At 37.9% G+C, this 14,117-nt stretch overlaps 1 protein-coding gene across 4 annotated transcripts in view; it reads left to right on the plus strand.

Moving 5' to 3' along the window:
• Positions 1–8,809, plus strand: part of LOC123691807 (teneurin-m) — a 208,635-nt gene extending 199,826 nt beyond the window's left edge. For all 4 annotated transcript variants that reach the window (XM_045636371.1, XM_045636372.1, XM_045636373.1 and 1 more), the window contains 6 exons: positions 262–438; positions 2,139–2,547; positions 3,071–3,305; positions 3,743–7,529; positions 7,650–8,021; positions 8,313–8,809. In XM_045636371.1, the coding sequence (XP_045492327.1) occupies positions 262–438; positions 2,139–2,547; positions 3,071–3,305; positions 3,743–7,529; positions 7,650–8,021; positions 8,313–8,678 (5,346 nt within the window). In that variant the 3' untranslated portion in view covers positions 8,679–8,809. The remainder of the gene's footprint in view (positions 1–261; positions 439–2,138; positions 2,548–3,070; positions 3,306–3,742; positions 7,530–7,649; positions 8,022–8,312) is intronic.
• Positions 8,810–14,117: the final 5,308 nt, after the last annotated feature.

Genomic DNA, 14,117 nt, shown 5'->3' on the forward strand with positions numbered 1-14,117 from the left:
TTTTTCTACCACCACTGTTCTTAATTAATACAATCCTTCCTATATACTATACAAGCGGTCCGCCCCGGCTTCGCCCGTGGTACATATTTCGCAATAAAAGGTATCCCTATCTTCTTTCTCAGGGTCTAAAGATTGTCTGTGCCAAATTTCATCAAAATCGGTCCAGTCGTTTATGAGCCTATTCATTACAATCAAACAAACAAAGTTTTCCTCTTTATAATATTAGTGTAGATACAATAATAAAACCTCCAAATCCTTCAGGTGGTAATAATCGACGAAGTAGTGATGACAACATCAGACGAAAAAAGCGGTACAGGTCCACCCGCGGCCTGCCTCGCGCATGACTACGATCTGATGAAGCCGGTTGTTCTTGCTACATGGAAGCATGGCTTCCAGGGCGCTTGTCCCGATAAAAGTGCTATTTTAGCTGAATCTCAGGTGAATATCACGTTTACATTTGAGCTACCTTATCTTAACTATGACCCAAGTATCCGGACAGTAAATAATAAAAAAAAATCTGAAAGTAATTTATTTTTCTGAGCATGTCTCAATCATCATGTTATTTAATGATTGATTTGAAAATGCATCATCATAATATAAAGAAATTGCACAATAATCTTGAACCATAACTACTACTAACTAGCATTTCATTCAAGTTGTTTAGCAATACTGCCAAAATTTTCACATGCAAAACTATAATTATTTATTTCTTGACCAGTTACAATTTATAAAGTTCAATCAATAGAATGAAAAGTAACTTGACATGATATTTTGAGTGTCTAAAGGAGAATGGCGAAACTGGGCCTAACTGTTACAGAAATCATAATATATTTAAAATTCATTATATTATTTTTAGTAATTCTTGGTAAAATATTTACTCCTGATTCTATGGGAAAACAAATCTTTGAAAAAAAAGATAATGTGTTCACTACCGGCATTGTTATTTAGATTTCTATGACTACCGGTCTTATCAAGCAGAGATTGTCAGAGTTGTCAGGAGTAAAAAAGTCGAATATATCGATTAATACGAATGAATGTCTATATTTTATTTTTAATTTTATTGAATTCAAATGCTTTATAAATCAGAAGCAAAACTTAACTTATTTTTAACACATATCTTAATTTATTTAGATCATTCTATAAAATATAAACATGTTTTACTTAATCAATAATAATTATAACATTTTTATTTAGGTAGCTGGCCATTAATAAAATGTCAAATTATTAATCATAATTGTGTCAGTTATGAGTGATTTGTTTATGTTTGTTGTTTGACATTTGAGTGAAGTCTTAGGCCCTTCTCCCATTACGATACGCATAGGCGATTCAAGTATCCTGCAAGTCTCGGAGACTAGTCGCCGCGGAGTATCTCACATACATTTTTATGTAGGCTCGCACACTACGCTACTGGTATCCTACACGTCCGCGACTAGTATAGCACTACTCACCGTGTCGGTCGCTTTTGCATCGCGTCTCGACTCTCGCGCGTATCTTTTCGTTAGAAAGATAAAAATATCTAATCATCATGTTGTAGTTCTCGTTCGGCTACAAAAACTCTACAATTTATGTTTCTTTCAATATATGGATGAATCCAGTACTTCTTACTCTTACGTTGGCGTCTTCTATTTCTATAAAAAAGAAAAACTGCAAGAGCTTCTTCGTCACTGGAATTGCTGATTGCTCGACATAACGACGTAACTGTTGTTGCAATAAATAAATGAATTATTATTATTATAACGTCGGTCCACAAAAACGAGGCACAATAATGATGAATTTAGTCGCATAATATGCGAGCATCGGGTAGCCAGCAAATATCTAAGTAGTATTCTACGCGAGTATCGTATTCTAGAAGTATCGTACCTAATGGCAGAAGGGCCTTAGTAACGTTATATTCAAAATTGATCTTAATCAATATCCCAATATCTCTGCTATCCCATAGAAAAGATCTATAATTATTATATTCATAGAGTCTGTATATTTTTATCTATTTAATTACCCATAAATCATCAGTGTAACGATCAGGCCCAGAGTCCTATGGGAGTTTGCCATTCTCCTTTGTAAGGCTTGTTAATTATTTATAATAAATGCAAGATACATGCAAAAAAACAGATGATAATGTACATTTAAAACAATTCCAGGTGGTCCAAGAGAGCCTACAAATCCCAGGAACAGGTCTAAACCTCGTCTACCACAGTTCACGAGCAGCCGGCTACTTATCCACTATCCAGCTCCAACTGACCCCTGAAAAAGTGCCCCCAACCCTTGCCCTTATACACTTAAGGATCACTATCGAAGGAATCCTCTTTGAGAAAACCTTTGAAGCAGACCCAGTTATCAAATTCACATACCCCTGGAATAGACTGAATGTATATAGACAGAGAGTGTATGGAGTAACTACCGCTTTAGTTAAAGTCGGTTATCAATACACGGATTGTAAGGATATCATTTGGAACGTACAGACGACCAAATTGAGCGGACATGATATGAGCATTTCTGATGTGGGTGGTTGGAATTTGGATATTCATCACAGATACAATTTCCATGAAGGTAAGATGTGTGTTATATTTTTTATTTAAACAAATATAAAAAAGTAATTTGCTATCAATATTGGAATTGATTTGTACTTCCTCTTTGCTGCTTTATTCGTTTACTTTTTTTATAAAAGACAGCACTAATTTAGTTTTAAGATAACTGGATAAAATTGAAATTATCAAGATGATTGATGTTTCTAAAACAACGAAAGTTTTTTAATTTGTAAATCTTATTACTTTTATGTAGATATATTTTTTAATACTGATACTTGGCATTTCTAAGTGCCCTTACGCACTAGCGGTTAACCGCGGGGGCGGTTGACCGCGCGGTTAGCCGCTTTCCCATTTTAATATGCAACCGCTTTTATGATTAGTGCGTACAATCATAAGCGGTTGCATATTAAAATGGGAAAGTGGCTAACCGCTAGTGCGTAAGGGCACTAACTCAATTGCTTTTTTATCCCACAGAAATATCACTCGTATCTGTCGTGCAGAATTTTTTTGACATTAGCATTTCTCTAACAATTATGTGTCCCCAGGTATCCTCCAAAAAGGCGACGGCACGAACATCTACCTGAAACACAAGCCCCGTCTCCTCATCACGGCACTCGGCGACGGGCGCCAGCGGGCACTCAGCTGCGGCGCCTGTCCCGCCAGACTGCTGGCGCCGGGGGCGCTGGCTGCGGCACCTGATGGGAGCCTGTTCGTTGGGGACTTCAACTTGGTGCGGAAATTGGCACCCGATGGCAGTGTGCACACTGTTGTCAAGCTTAAGTGAGTAATAATAATACCAAAAAAATGTAAATCTGAAGTCGTCATACCCTAAAGTACAATAATAATAGCCTTTATTTAACAATATTTTAACAAGTTCATTAAACATTATTATAATAATTAATAGTCATTTCTTCATTTAAAATATTTATTGTGCCTTTAAATGTCCTCACCAAATGACCTCATAATTTTCAATAAAACATTAACGTGATAACGTCTTTAAAATCGTTTTAGTCAAGTGACATGTTCAGAAACTTGTGACCAAAACCTCACGAGCGCGATCGCAGGTATAACGAGAGAGAGACGGACCGATCTCCCGTCTCGTCCCGAACGTCTCATCTCATCATAAGACGTTATCACGTAAACATCTCGATCGTAAACCTACTTTACAAACAACCAATTTTTTTTTTGAGTCCTAACATTAATTTTTCTTATTCCAGTGCGACCAGAGTATCGTACCGCTACCACATGGCTCTGTCCCCACTCGACGGCACGCTCTACATTTCGGACCCAGAATCCCATCAGATCATCAAAGTCCGCAACACAGATGACTATAGCGACCCTGAAAGAAACTGGGAAACCGTCGTTGGATCTGGTGAAAGATGTCTCCCTGGTGATGAAGCGCATTGTGGTGATGGAGCCCTAGCCAGAGACGCTAAACTAGCTTACCCTAAAGGTGTAGCTGTTTCCATAGACAATGTTCTATTCTTCGCTGATGGCACTAACATCAGAATGGTCGACAGAGATGGAATTATCACAACTGTGATCGGAAACCACATGCACAGAGCCCACTGGAAACCAATACCTTGTGAAGGCACGCTCAGTGTTGAAGAAGTGCACTTAAGATGGCCGACGGAATTGGCAATTAATCCTTTAGATAATAGCTTACATATTATTGACGATCATATGATTCTGCAAATGGCTCCAGATGGCAGAGTTAAAGTGATCGCTGGAAGACCGTTACACTGCCCGTCGCCATTATCTGGATATGATATGGAACTAGCGACATATGCAACTCTTGTAATGCCGCAAAGTATTGCGTTTGGAGCCGCTGGTGATTTGTATGTCGCTGAAAGTGATTCCCAAAGAATTAACAGAGTTAGATTGATAACAACTGATGGTAAGATATCTCTGTATGCTGGTGCCGAATCGAAGTGTAACTGTCTAGAAAGAGGCTGTGATTGCTTCGAAGCCGATCACTTCCTGGCTTCCAACTCCAAGTTTAACACGATCTCTGCAGTCGCGGTCAGTCCAGATGGTATCGTTCATATTGCTGACCAAGCTAACTATAGAATTCGATCTGTAATGGCCAGTATTCCTGACGCAAGTGGTGCTAGGGAGTACGAAATATATTCCCCAGACACGCAAGAAATTTACATCTTCAATAGATTCGGCCAACACATTATGACTAAGAACATTCTGACTGGAGAAAACAACTACGTATTTACATACACAGTCAATACAAGCAATGGTAAACTCAGTACTGTAACGGACGCCGCTGGGAACAAAGTTTTCTTACTACGCGACTATTCGAGCCTCGTTAACTCTATTGAAAATACTAAAGGCCAGAAATGCAGACTCAAAATGTCAAGAATGAAAATGCTGCAGGAGTTACGAACACCTGATAATTTCAATGTGACATTCGATTACCACGGCACTACAGGATTACTCAAAGCTAAATATGACAGCACTGGGCGCAGTTACATTTACAAATACGATGAATTCGGTAGATTAACATCAGCTGTAACGCCTACAGGAAGAATAATTACGTTAACATTCGATTTAAGCTTGAAGGGAGCAACTGTCCTGGTCAGTGAAAACAATAAGAAACCAACATCCATCTTGATCAAAGGCTCCTCTGTCAATACGAGAATAGGAGAAGCTGAGAAGAAGACAATAATTTCTACAGACGGTAGCATTTCATCAAGTATGCCTTGGGGTCATGTGATATCAACCGATACAGTTCCATATACAATACTATCAGAAATCGACCCCATATTAGGAGAAAGCTATCCCGTACCAGCTAAACAAAGAACTGAAGTAGGCGGTGACTTGGCAAACAGATTCGAATGGAGATATTTCTTGCGAAGGTTACAGTCAAACAAAGGAAAGAGTAGCAAAGCAGTCGCTCAAATCGGTCGAAAGTTGAGAGTTAACGGAGAAAATCTGCTTACGCTTGAATATGATAGGGACACTTCAACGGTGGCTATATTTATGGACGATAAAGTAGAATTGTTGAACGTCACATATGACAGGATGGCCAGGCCAGTGCGTTGGGGACCGAGAAGCGGTTTATTCTCGGAAGTAGAACTAGACTACGATAGATTCAACAGACTAACCAGTTGGAGATGGGGAGATCTAAATGAAACATATGGGTACGACAGAGCAGGCAGATTGCACGAAATACGTTATGGAGACGGTTCATCTTTGGCTTATTCCTTCCGAGATATGTTTACAAGTCTACCGCTTAAAGTTACGACACCAAGAGGCAGTGATTATCTCCTTGATTATGACGATTCTGGTGCCCTGCAAAACCTCACCACACCTCGAGGGCACATTCATACCTTTGCATTGATGACATCACTTGGCTACTTCAAATATCAATACTTCTCACCAATGAACAGGCATCCATACGAAATTCTATACAACGACGATGGACACATATTGGCAAAGATATTCCCGCATCAATCTGGTAAAATCCTCTACGTCTACGACAGTTCTGGAAAATTAGAAACGGTATTGGCTGGCGCATCTGCTATACGCTATGTGTATCATGAAAACAGTCATCTAGTCAAGAATGTTGAAATAACCGACCCAGATTATGAACTTAGACAAGATTACAAATATCACGCTGGTATTCTGAAAGACGAAAAGATGAAATTCAACTCAAAGAGCGGTCTCAACAATGCCCATTTCAAATACCAGTACGATGGCAACGCGCGACTTTCCACAATTGACATGAACATCAACAGTAAAGAAATGCCACAACTGCGACTGAAATATAACCAGAACTTGGGTATTCTCGAAGCTGTCAGTGATTTAAGAATCTATAGGAATACCTTCAACCGTTCTGTGATGCAAGACACGAGCAAACAATACTTTACGATCACCGACTACGACGATCACGGTAGAATTAAGACCGTGCTCATGAATATAAAGGCTTTCGACGTGTTCCGACTTGAATTGGAATATGACGTCAGAAACCGTATTAAATCTAAAAAGATGATGATTGGCGATACTTCATCTAACGAACGAATTAGTTACAACTACGATGGACATTTAATGGAAGTTGTGGGATCAGAAGACGATTGGAAATACGTCTATGATGAGAATGGCAATGTTATTGGTGTTATTGAGCATGGAGAGAAACGTTATCTCGGCTATGATATTGGTGACAGAGTAGTACAATACGGCGATATTGAATTCAGTAGCTATGACGGTAGAGGCTTTGTTATACGTCGCGCTGAACAAAAATACAGGTACAATTCTCGAGGACAATTCATACACGCCTTCGAAAGGGATAAGTTCCAAGTGTGGTACTATTATGACGCTAGAAATAGACTAGTCGCTTGGAAGGACGATAAGGAAAACATCACGCAGTTCTTCTACACCAATCCTCAAACGCCGAACTTGATAACTCATATGCACCATCCGAAAACAGAAAAGACAGTACGATTCTTGTATGATCAACGCAACTTCCTCACGTGTATTGAAACTGAAGACCAGCGCTTCTACGTCGCAACTGACCACAACGGTTCTCCTCTGGTCGTGTTTGATATTAACGGTGAAATCGTTAAGGAAATCAAGCGTAGCCCATTTGGAAAAATTGTCAAGGACACCAATCCTGGCCTCTATGTACCTGTGGACTTCCAAGGTGGCATTTTAGATTACAATACCAATCTGATATACCTTGAGAACCGTTTATACGATCCGGTCGTAGGACAATGGATGACACCGAGCTGGGAACACCTTGCTACTAAACTGAGTCTTCCAACGGACATATTTATCTACAGATTTAGGAACAACGACCCCATTAATCGAGACCAGAATGTTCCGTATATGACCAGTTTGTCAAGTTGGCTTGCACTATACGGCTACGATTTGAACAAAATGATGGGATCCAAATACATAACTGATATGATCTTTACGCCGAAGACGTCTGTAACTGCTCCTCAACTTGCTCCAGACTTCGGTGTTATGTCTGGATTGCAGTGTATCATTGAAAAGGTATACTTTACTTACTCCTTCACATCATTAATCAATTCATTTCGAACTTCCGTTTCAAAAATCTATCTCAATAAATTTTCCCAATTAAATCCATTATTAAACAAATTATAAATATTTCAGGTAAATGATAAACTGGCAGATATCGAATTTGTACCTACACCATTATTGAAGATGGAGCCCATAACAAGAAATCTTCTGCCAAGAGTTTCCTACAAGCGAGGAGTGTTTGGTGAAGGAGTTCTTATCTCAAGAGTAGACGGCAAAGCTTACATCAGTGTAGCTGATGGAGCTAACAGCGTTGTGGAAGATGTTATTACCACCGTCTTCAATAACTCCTACTTCTTGGACGTACACTTCAGTATCCACGATCAGGACGTTTTCTACTTCGTGAAGGACAATTCATTGAAGATTAGAGACGATATGGATGAATTACGACGACTTTCCGGCAAGTTTAATGTATCACAAGATGAGACTAATGACCAAGGATTAGAGGTAAGAAGCTTTCAAATCCCTGTAATAATATCATAATTCATAAGAATAGACTAGAATTGAAGTTTCTTAGGCTTTTTTATAAGCACTTTTGAATTGTCCTAACAAAGTTTTTCCAATTTCCTTTGATTCGGTTTCGCAAGAAACTCCGTAGTTGCTCTTTTTTTCTTGATGATGCTGAATAATTGAACTTAATAAAGTTGTCTAATGAATTACGCTAGCCTTTGTTAATGGATTCTTATTTATTTATTAACTCATGAATATCAATGTTAAACTTTATAATTATAATTCCAGGTACGCGTGCATGCAGTGGGCAAGGGCTCAGCGCAGGCTGTGATAGTGCTGCGGTACGGCGTGGACCCGGCACAGGAGCGCGTGAAGCTGCTGAAGCACGCGCACAAGCGGGCGGCGGCGCGCGCGTGGGAGCGGGAGAAGGCGCTGGTGGCGGGCGGGTGGGAGGGGAGCGGCGTGTGGAGCGAGGAGGAGAAGGAGGAGCTCATCTCGCACGGCGTCGTGGACGGCTGGGCCGCGCGCGACGTGCACTCGCTGGCCAGGTTCCCCGCGCTGGCCGACGACCCCGCCAACATCGTGTTCGTGCGCGACGCGCGCCGCAAGCGCCGCCGGAGCGCCCGCGCGCGGCACCGCTCTGCACTGCACTGAGCGACCGCGCCGACCGCACCCGCTTATATACCCGTCTGAACGTTTGTCATTGGTTGATACCATTGAGATAATATTACTACATATGGAGGAAGCACCACGAACAAAATCTGTGCGCCATTTTTTTGCTCTAAGTTTTAAAAATTATTATCTAGTTAGGTACTTACCAATGAAAGTTATTCCTTTGCACTTTTCCGTATTATTTGTATTATTTGTGCAATATCGTAACACACACGAAGGCATATTTGATGCGTTTCACTTTAAAACAAATAAAAAATGTGCGTGCAGTTACGCCATATAGCGTATGTTGAACGGAACTTATGTGATGTAGGCGGTGTCGTCTCCATATGTATATCTCAATGTTTTTTACGCGTGTTTTCTATTGACGGAATTGCGTTTGCGGGGACGATAGTACCGCGTCGCGTTTCGGCGCTCGAATCTCGTTTGTGAATCTCTTGAGATCTCGCGACAGGGTACCGGGTCGATTCGACCCCTGACAAGCATAATATATCGAAACGATAATACTCAATTACGATCACAATTTTTTACCCTTTTCTATTATTTTACGCCCCCATCTTGTATACCCTACGTATCGCTAACGTCGATCCTTTACTTTTTCGAAGTATCGCGTCCTCCTATGATATTTTTAGCCAAATATTTCGTTCTATCGCTTACCCTTAAGTGATTGTAAATAATATTTTATTCTTGTAGTCGGTTCCTTTAAACGATAGACCTGAGGTCTTTTCACTTCGCAATACTATTACTGTTTAAGCAATAATTTTATCATTATAAATATGTAGCGTTAGGTTTTTATAATTCATTAAACCTATGTAAGATAGTCCCGTCTCGCAACTCATATCAAACCGTTTCACTCGTCTGAATACTTTCGTTCCGGTTTACTAGAACCATAGCCCACACTATTAGATAAAACTTCATATTCTCCTCCCTAATTTTCTACTATTTTCTCCCAGAGAAAGGCCTATAATAGACTCTACTAGACTTTACGTTATACACTTCCAGTTTCCTACTAATAGATAGATTGTTTACGCACTGAAGTTATTTTAATGTACATTTTATATCGAGTTAATTTTACTAACATGGTCTCTTTACAAATTAACGTAAGTCGAAACTTGAATACGTACAATGTATGTGTTGTACAATAATCGATATTAGAATATTATCAGTGTAGAGGTAACTTCTTGTTGACTTATCCATCGCCATTATAGACTGATTATGTGATTTACGCGCAAAAATACTCAATTTTTATTTTTATTTTGCCAAATGTTTATTAATAAGGAATTGTATTGTTAATCTTTTTTATGTAATCTTATACTTTTTTATGTGTTAATAATGATGTTATTGATTGCAATCCGACGTAAGTCAGCAAGAAGGAATGTATAAAATCGCGTAGTTTCATAGTGTTTGTCCATAAATGTTTCATTTAAATTGTGGTGTCTACTCTATGTTAGATGTATCATTTAAATGCTAGATGACTGAATGATAGGCGTGGAATATTTTTTACGAAAAGTTTATAAAAATAATATAAAAAGTTAATGAAATAAATTTTTAATCTACGTACGCTCCTTAGCAAGCGGGGCTACATGGTGATATTTTTGCAAAATGTGACTAAACGAAGCAATACTTTGTAATGTAATACGTCTTATCCTTTATTTAGTAACTATAAGGTGTAATTTTTTATTTATAATAATTAATGTAATAATATATATGATATTTATATCTATTGTGAATGTAGTTATTGATTTCGCGGTGATATATTATAGAGCGTATTATCTTTTTTATAATGTATAAAGATTCTAATTTGTAAATAGGTACTTAAAAGTTGTAACGTGTAAAAAATAATTGTACATATCTTTACGCTTGAATTATTTATGTAACTAAATAAGTTTAGGCTAACGTAACTAACGTCAGGCTAGGTGCAGTTTCGGGGCTTTAGTCAAATTTGCCGATCGGTTGGATATCCACATACTTACAAACGCATTTATAATCATTTAGGACGTTGTTGATTTTATACTTTTTTTACTGGCTAACAAATCGATCAGGCAACTCTTTAGTGTCATCGACAACCTTACCATAGACTAAGCTTCTAGAATATTAGTGAGCTTGAGAATGCGATCGCATTTAATAAGTAGACTCCTCTGCCGCATTTGTAGATATGGCGTAGAGCCGGGTTATGTGTATAGTCTGCAGTCAGCTGTGTAAGTCAATAGCTCGTGCGTGCGTGTAAGCATGTACAATAATAAATATAGTATTCTAATGGAATATGTAATAAAAAGTAATAAACTGTCATTTTGTTTTCTTTCGTACCTTACCCTAGTTTTATAGAAAACACACATTTCACATACTACACTAATGTTGTGAATATAAATAATACTTACATGTTTAAAATGACTCGTAAACTTCTAAACCGATTTTGAAGTCTTTTAGGCTGGTTGCAGAGCTTGACCGACCATCAGTGCGTACGTCAGTCACGCTTGTCATATGTATGGAAATTCATAAAACCGTTCATAGCTAGACCGAACATACGCACGCGTATTGTCATGCGCATTAGTGTCATAGTCATACAATAATTGTTGATGCGTATCGTCAGGACCGACGGTACGCACTGACGGTCAGTCAAGCTCTGCAACCAGCATAAAGCTATATTTATTCATATCCTCCAATCAATTCCATCCTGATGATTTAAAATTATTAAATTCAATTTTAAAAAATGTAACTTTGTATAGATTTTAGATAACATTTTTGGAGAGCACTCTATAATAATTGATACTAAAGTTCTATCATTAAAATACACAGTCCTAATGTACAAAAAATGTTAAAATTGTACTCAAATGTGATTTTAAAATTATTTATATTCAAAGAAACAAACATTTAAGCAAAAAGCTTATTTTCTCAAGAGCTCTATAAGCTAGCTGATGACACAAAAAACTAATTCAGCCTCATTATAATTTTTTGTCGCTGATTGTATGCTACATAATATACAATAGTGCAATTCTCATGTTCACTATCCACCTCTCTAATCGACTATACATTCGTATTATACGTGTCCTCGCTAGCAGTAGTACAGTATGTTCCTTGATTACGTCCGAAATCGTAAGCCGAAAAGCGAGTGCACTGTTTACAAATGCTTGTTCGTTTTTGCCTTGAGATATTGAACCCAGAACTTATTTTATGAAAAATAAACAATTCTGCCTAATGTCTATAATAACTTAGAACCTTATTGATGAAACTGCAGTAGGTACACCTACGTACTTTTTCTTACTTTTTTAATGTTGAACAAAAGTAAAGCAGCTAAGTACATAAATATAATTTTTACATCAACTAAAAGTATTGTTTAGTTTTAGGAACTCAATTGATACTTTAGTTATAGAATAGGTACTAATCGTTTTCCTAAAACACTGTACGTACGTTCCTTCTTCAAACCTTTGCTAATAACTTCACTTTTTGTAAGCAACCTTTAGCCTTCTCATACCATACACGTGCATTAAACGTATATAAAATACCTAATAATAGTTTAAAAAAACTAAAAAACACGCTTTTTATAGAAAACCGAACTAAAAAATAGAAAATTTTATCAAATTAGTGTATTGTCATCGGTCCTCAATAAATCTACAAAGTTTGAACGAAATCTGGCCGTTTACAGTGGGTCAAAATTGCGCCCAAAGAAGTCGGTTACAAACATACAAACATACAGGTGAAGCTAATATAAAGCGTGTAAAAACAAATCTAAGAGAGACATTTTTAAAGAATAGAAAAAATTCGACCACAAGTTGCCTTTCGCCTGTTCGGTCAGCCGATAGCGACCACCGCGCAACAGCAGCGCGACAGGTTCGTGACTAGTCGTAAGGCTAAGCGCGCACCACGATTTTAATTTTTGCGACACGATTTCAAAATCGCGCTGTAGAAAATCGCAGAGAGTACGGTGCGCGCACAGCGATAATTTAATAGTGATCCTTACTCACTTTCATCATGGATTTCGTACAAGTTGCTTGTCTTTATTTACTACTTCGGAGGATAAGAAGAAAAAAAAAGAAAATTCGTCTTTATTGGACTCATTCTTTTACAGCAGATAGAATTGTCAAAAGTTTCTTTTATCCATACTTATATTATAAATGCGAAAGTAACTCTGTCTGTCTGTAAATTTGGTATAGAGATATTTTGACACCCGAGAAAGGACATATGATCGGTTTTATCCCGGAAATCCCACGGGAACGGGAACTATGCGGGTTTTTCTTTGACTGCGCGGGCGATGCCGCGGGTGGAAAGCTAGTCAGAAATATAATGAACTTCGGATGTATCCCAAAAAATTCTTTGGCTATTATAGAATGAAAATTCCGCCAAAGGGCTGCCCTTTGTGCTTTTTTATTTTTTTTATTATTGTAACCTTTATGTTTATTTTGTTTCTTGTACAATAAAGTGTTAAATAAATAAATAAATTCAAACCTTTGACAGATTACTGAGTTTATGTTTACCAAACAGTACCTACCTATACCACTACGATGTTTACTGTTGGACAGACGAAACACAAGTGAAGTGCCAGCCGGGCCCGAGTGTGCGATTTTATTATCGCAGTGCGCGCGGTACCATACAATTTCATATTCTGCATTTCATTTTCGCGACAATCGCGTCGCGAGCAGTCGCAGCAAAATGTGACAAATCACAATTTTAAAATCGCTGCGATTATTTAATCGCATGTGCGCGCATTGTCATAGTAACTCATACGTTGTATTTCTGCGATAAAATAATCACGCTGCATAAAATCGTGGTGCGCGCTTAGCCTAACTCGTAAAACGTCAAAAAAAATCGTAGGTAAACTATTGCGTCGCTGTCGCACAACATCATTTCTTCGACCGTGATTTTGTATGGAAAGCAGCGCCACTCATAAGGCGGCAACTGGTGGTACTACATATTTTTATAAACAAGCTATGTACATACTGTAAAGTTGCTCTCACATTTATCAATGAATTTAGAATGTTCGTGACATGTTGGTAATAATGTATTTTTTGATTATAAGGTTGATTTTTCAGCTTGACAACTTTAAGATAAAGTAGACTTGAATGTAAACGGTTTCGTTTTTTCTTTTCTATTTCGGAACCTTAGAAAGTTCATGTTATACTATTTTAGGATTTATGTGTGATAGTGAAATATATCTTAGTTACTGAAACATGTTCAAAATTCGTTCATCATTTCCATATTACATTAGATTGGCAAAAGCTATTTTCGTAATTTATGATATTTTTAGCGAATTACGGTTACGGTTTAGCGAATTACCTAGTAAGTGAAGTGGACTACGGCAGACTTTGGGTCAGAAGAAATAAAAGAGAAGTTTTGAAATAATACGATTTATTTATAAAAATAATTTTATAATCTATAAAAGCACTTTTACAGTGATATGTTTTTCAAATATAAAAAAAATAACTGGAT

The sequence above is a fragment of the Colias croceus genome, chromosome 5 (assembly GCF_905220415.1).
Source record: "Colias croceus chromosome 5, ilColCroc2.1".
Classification (NCBI taxonomy): domain Eukaryota; kingdom Metazoa; phylum Arthropoda; class Insecta; order Lepidoptera; family Pieridae; genus Colias; species Colias croceus.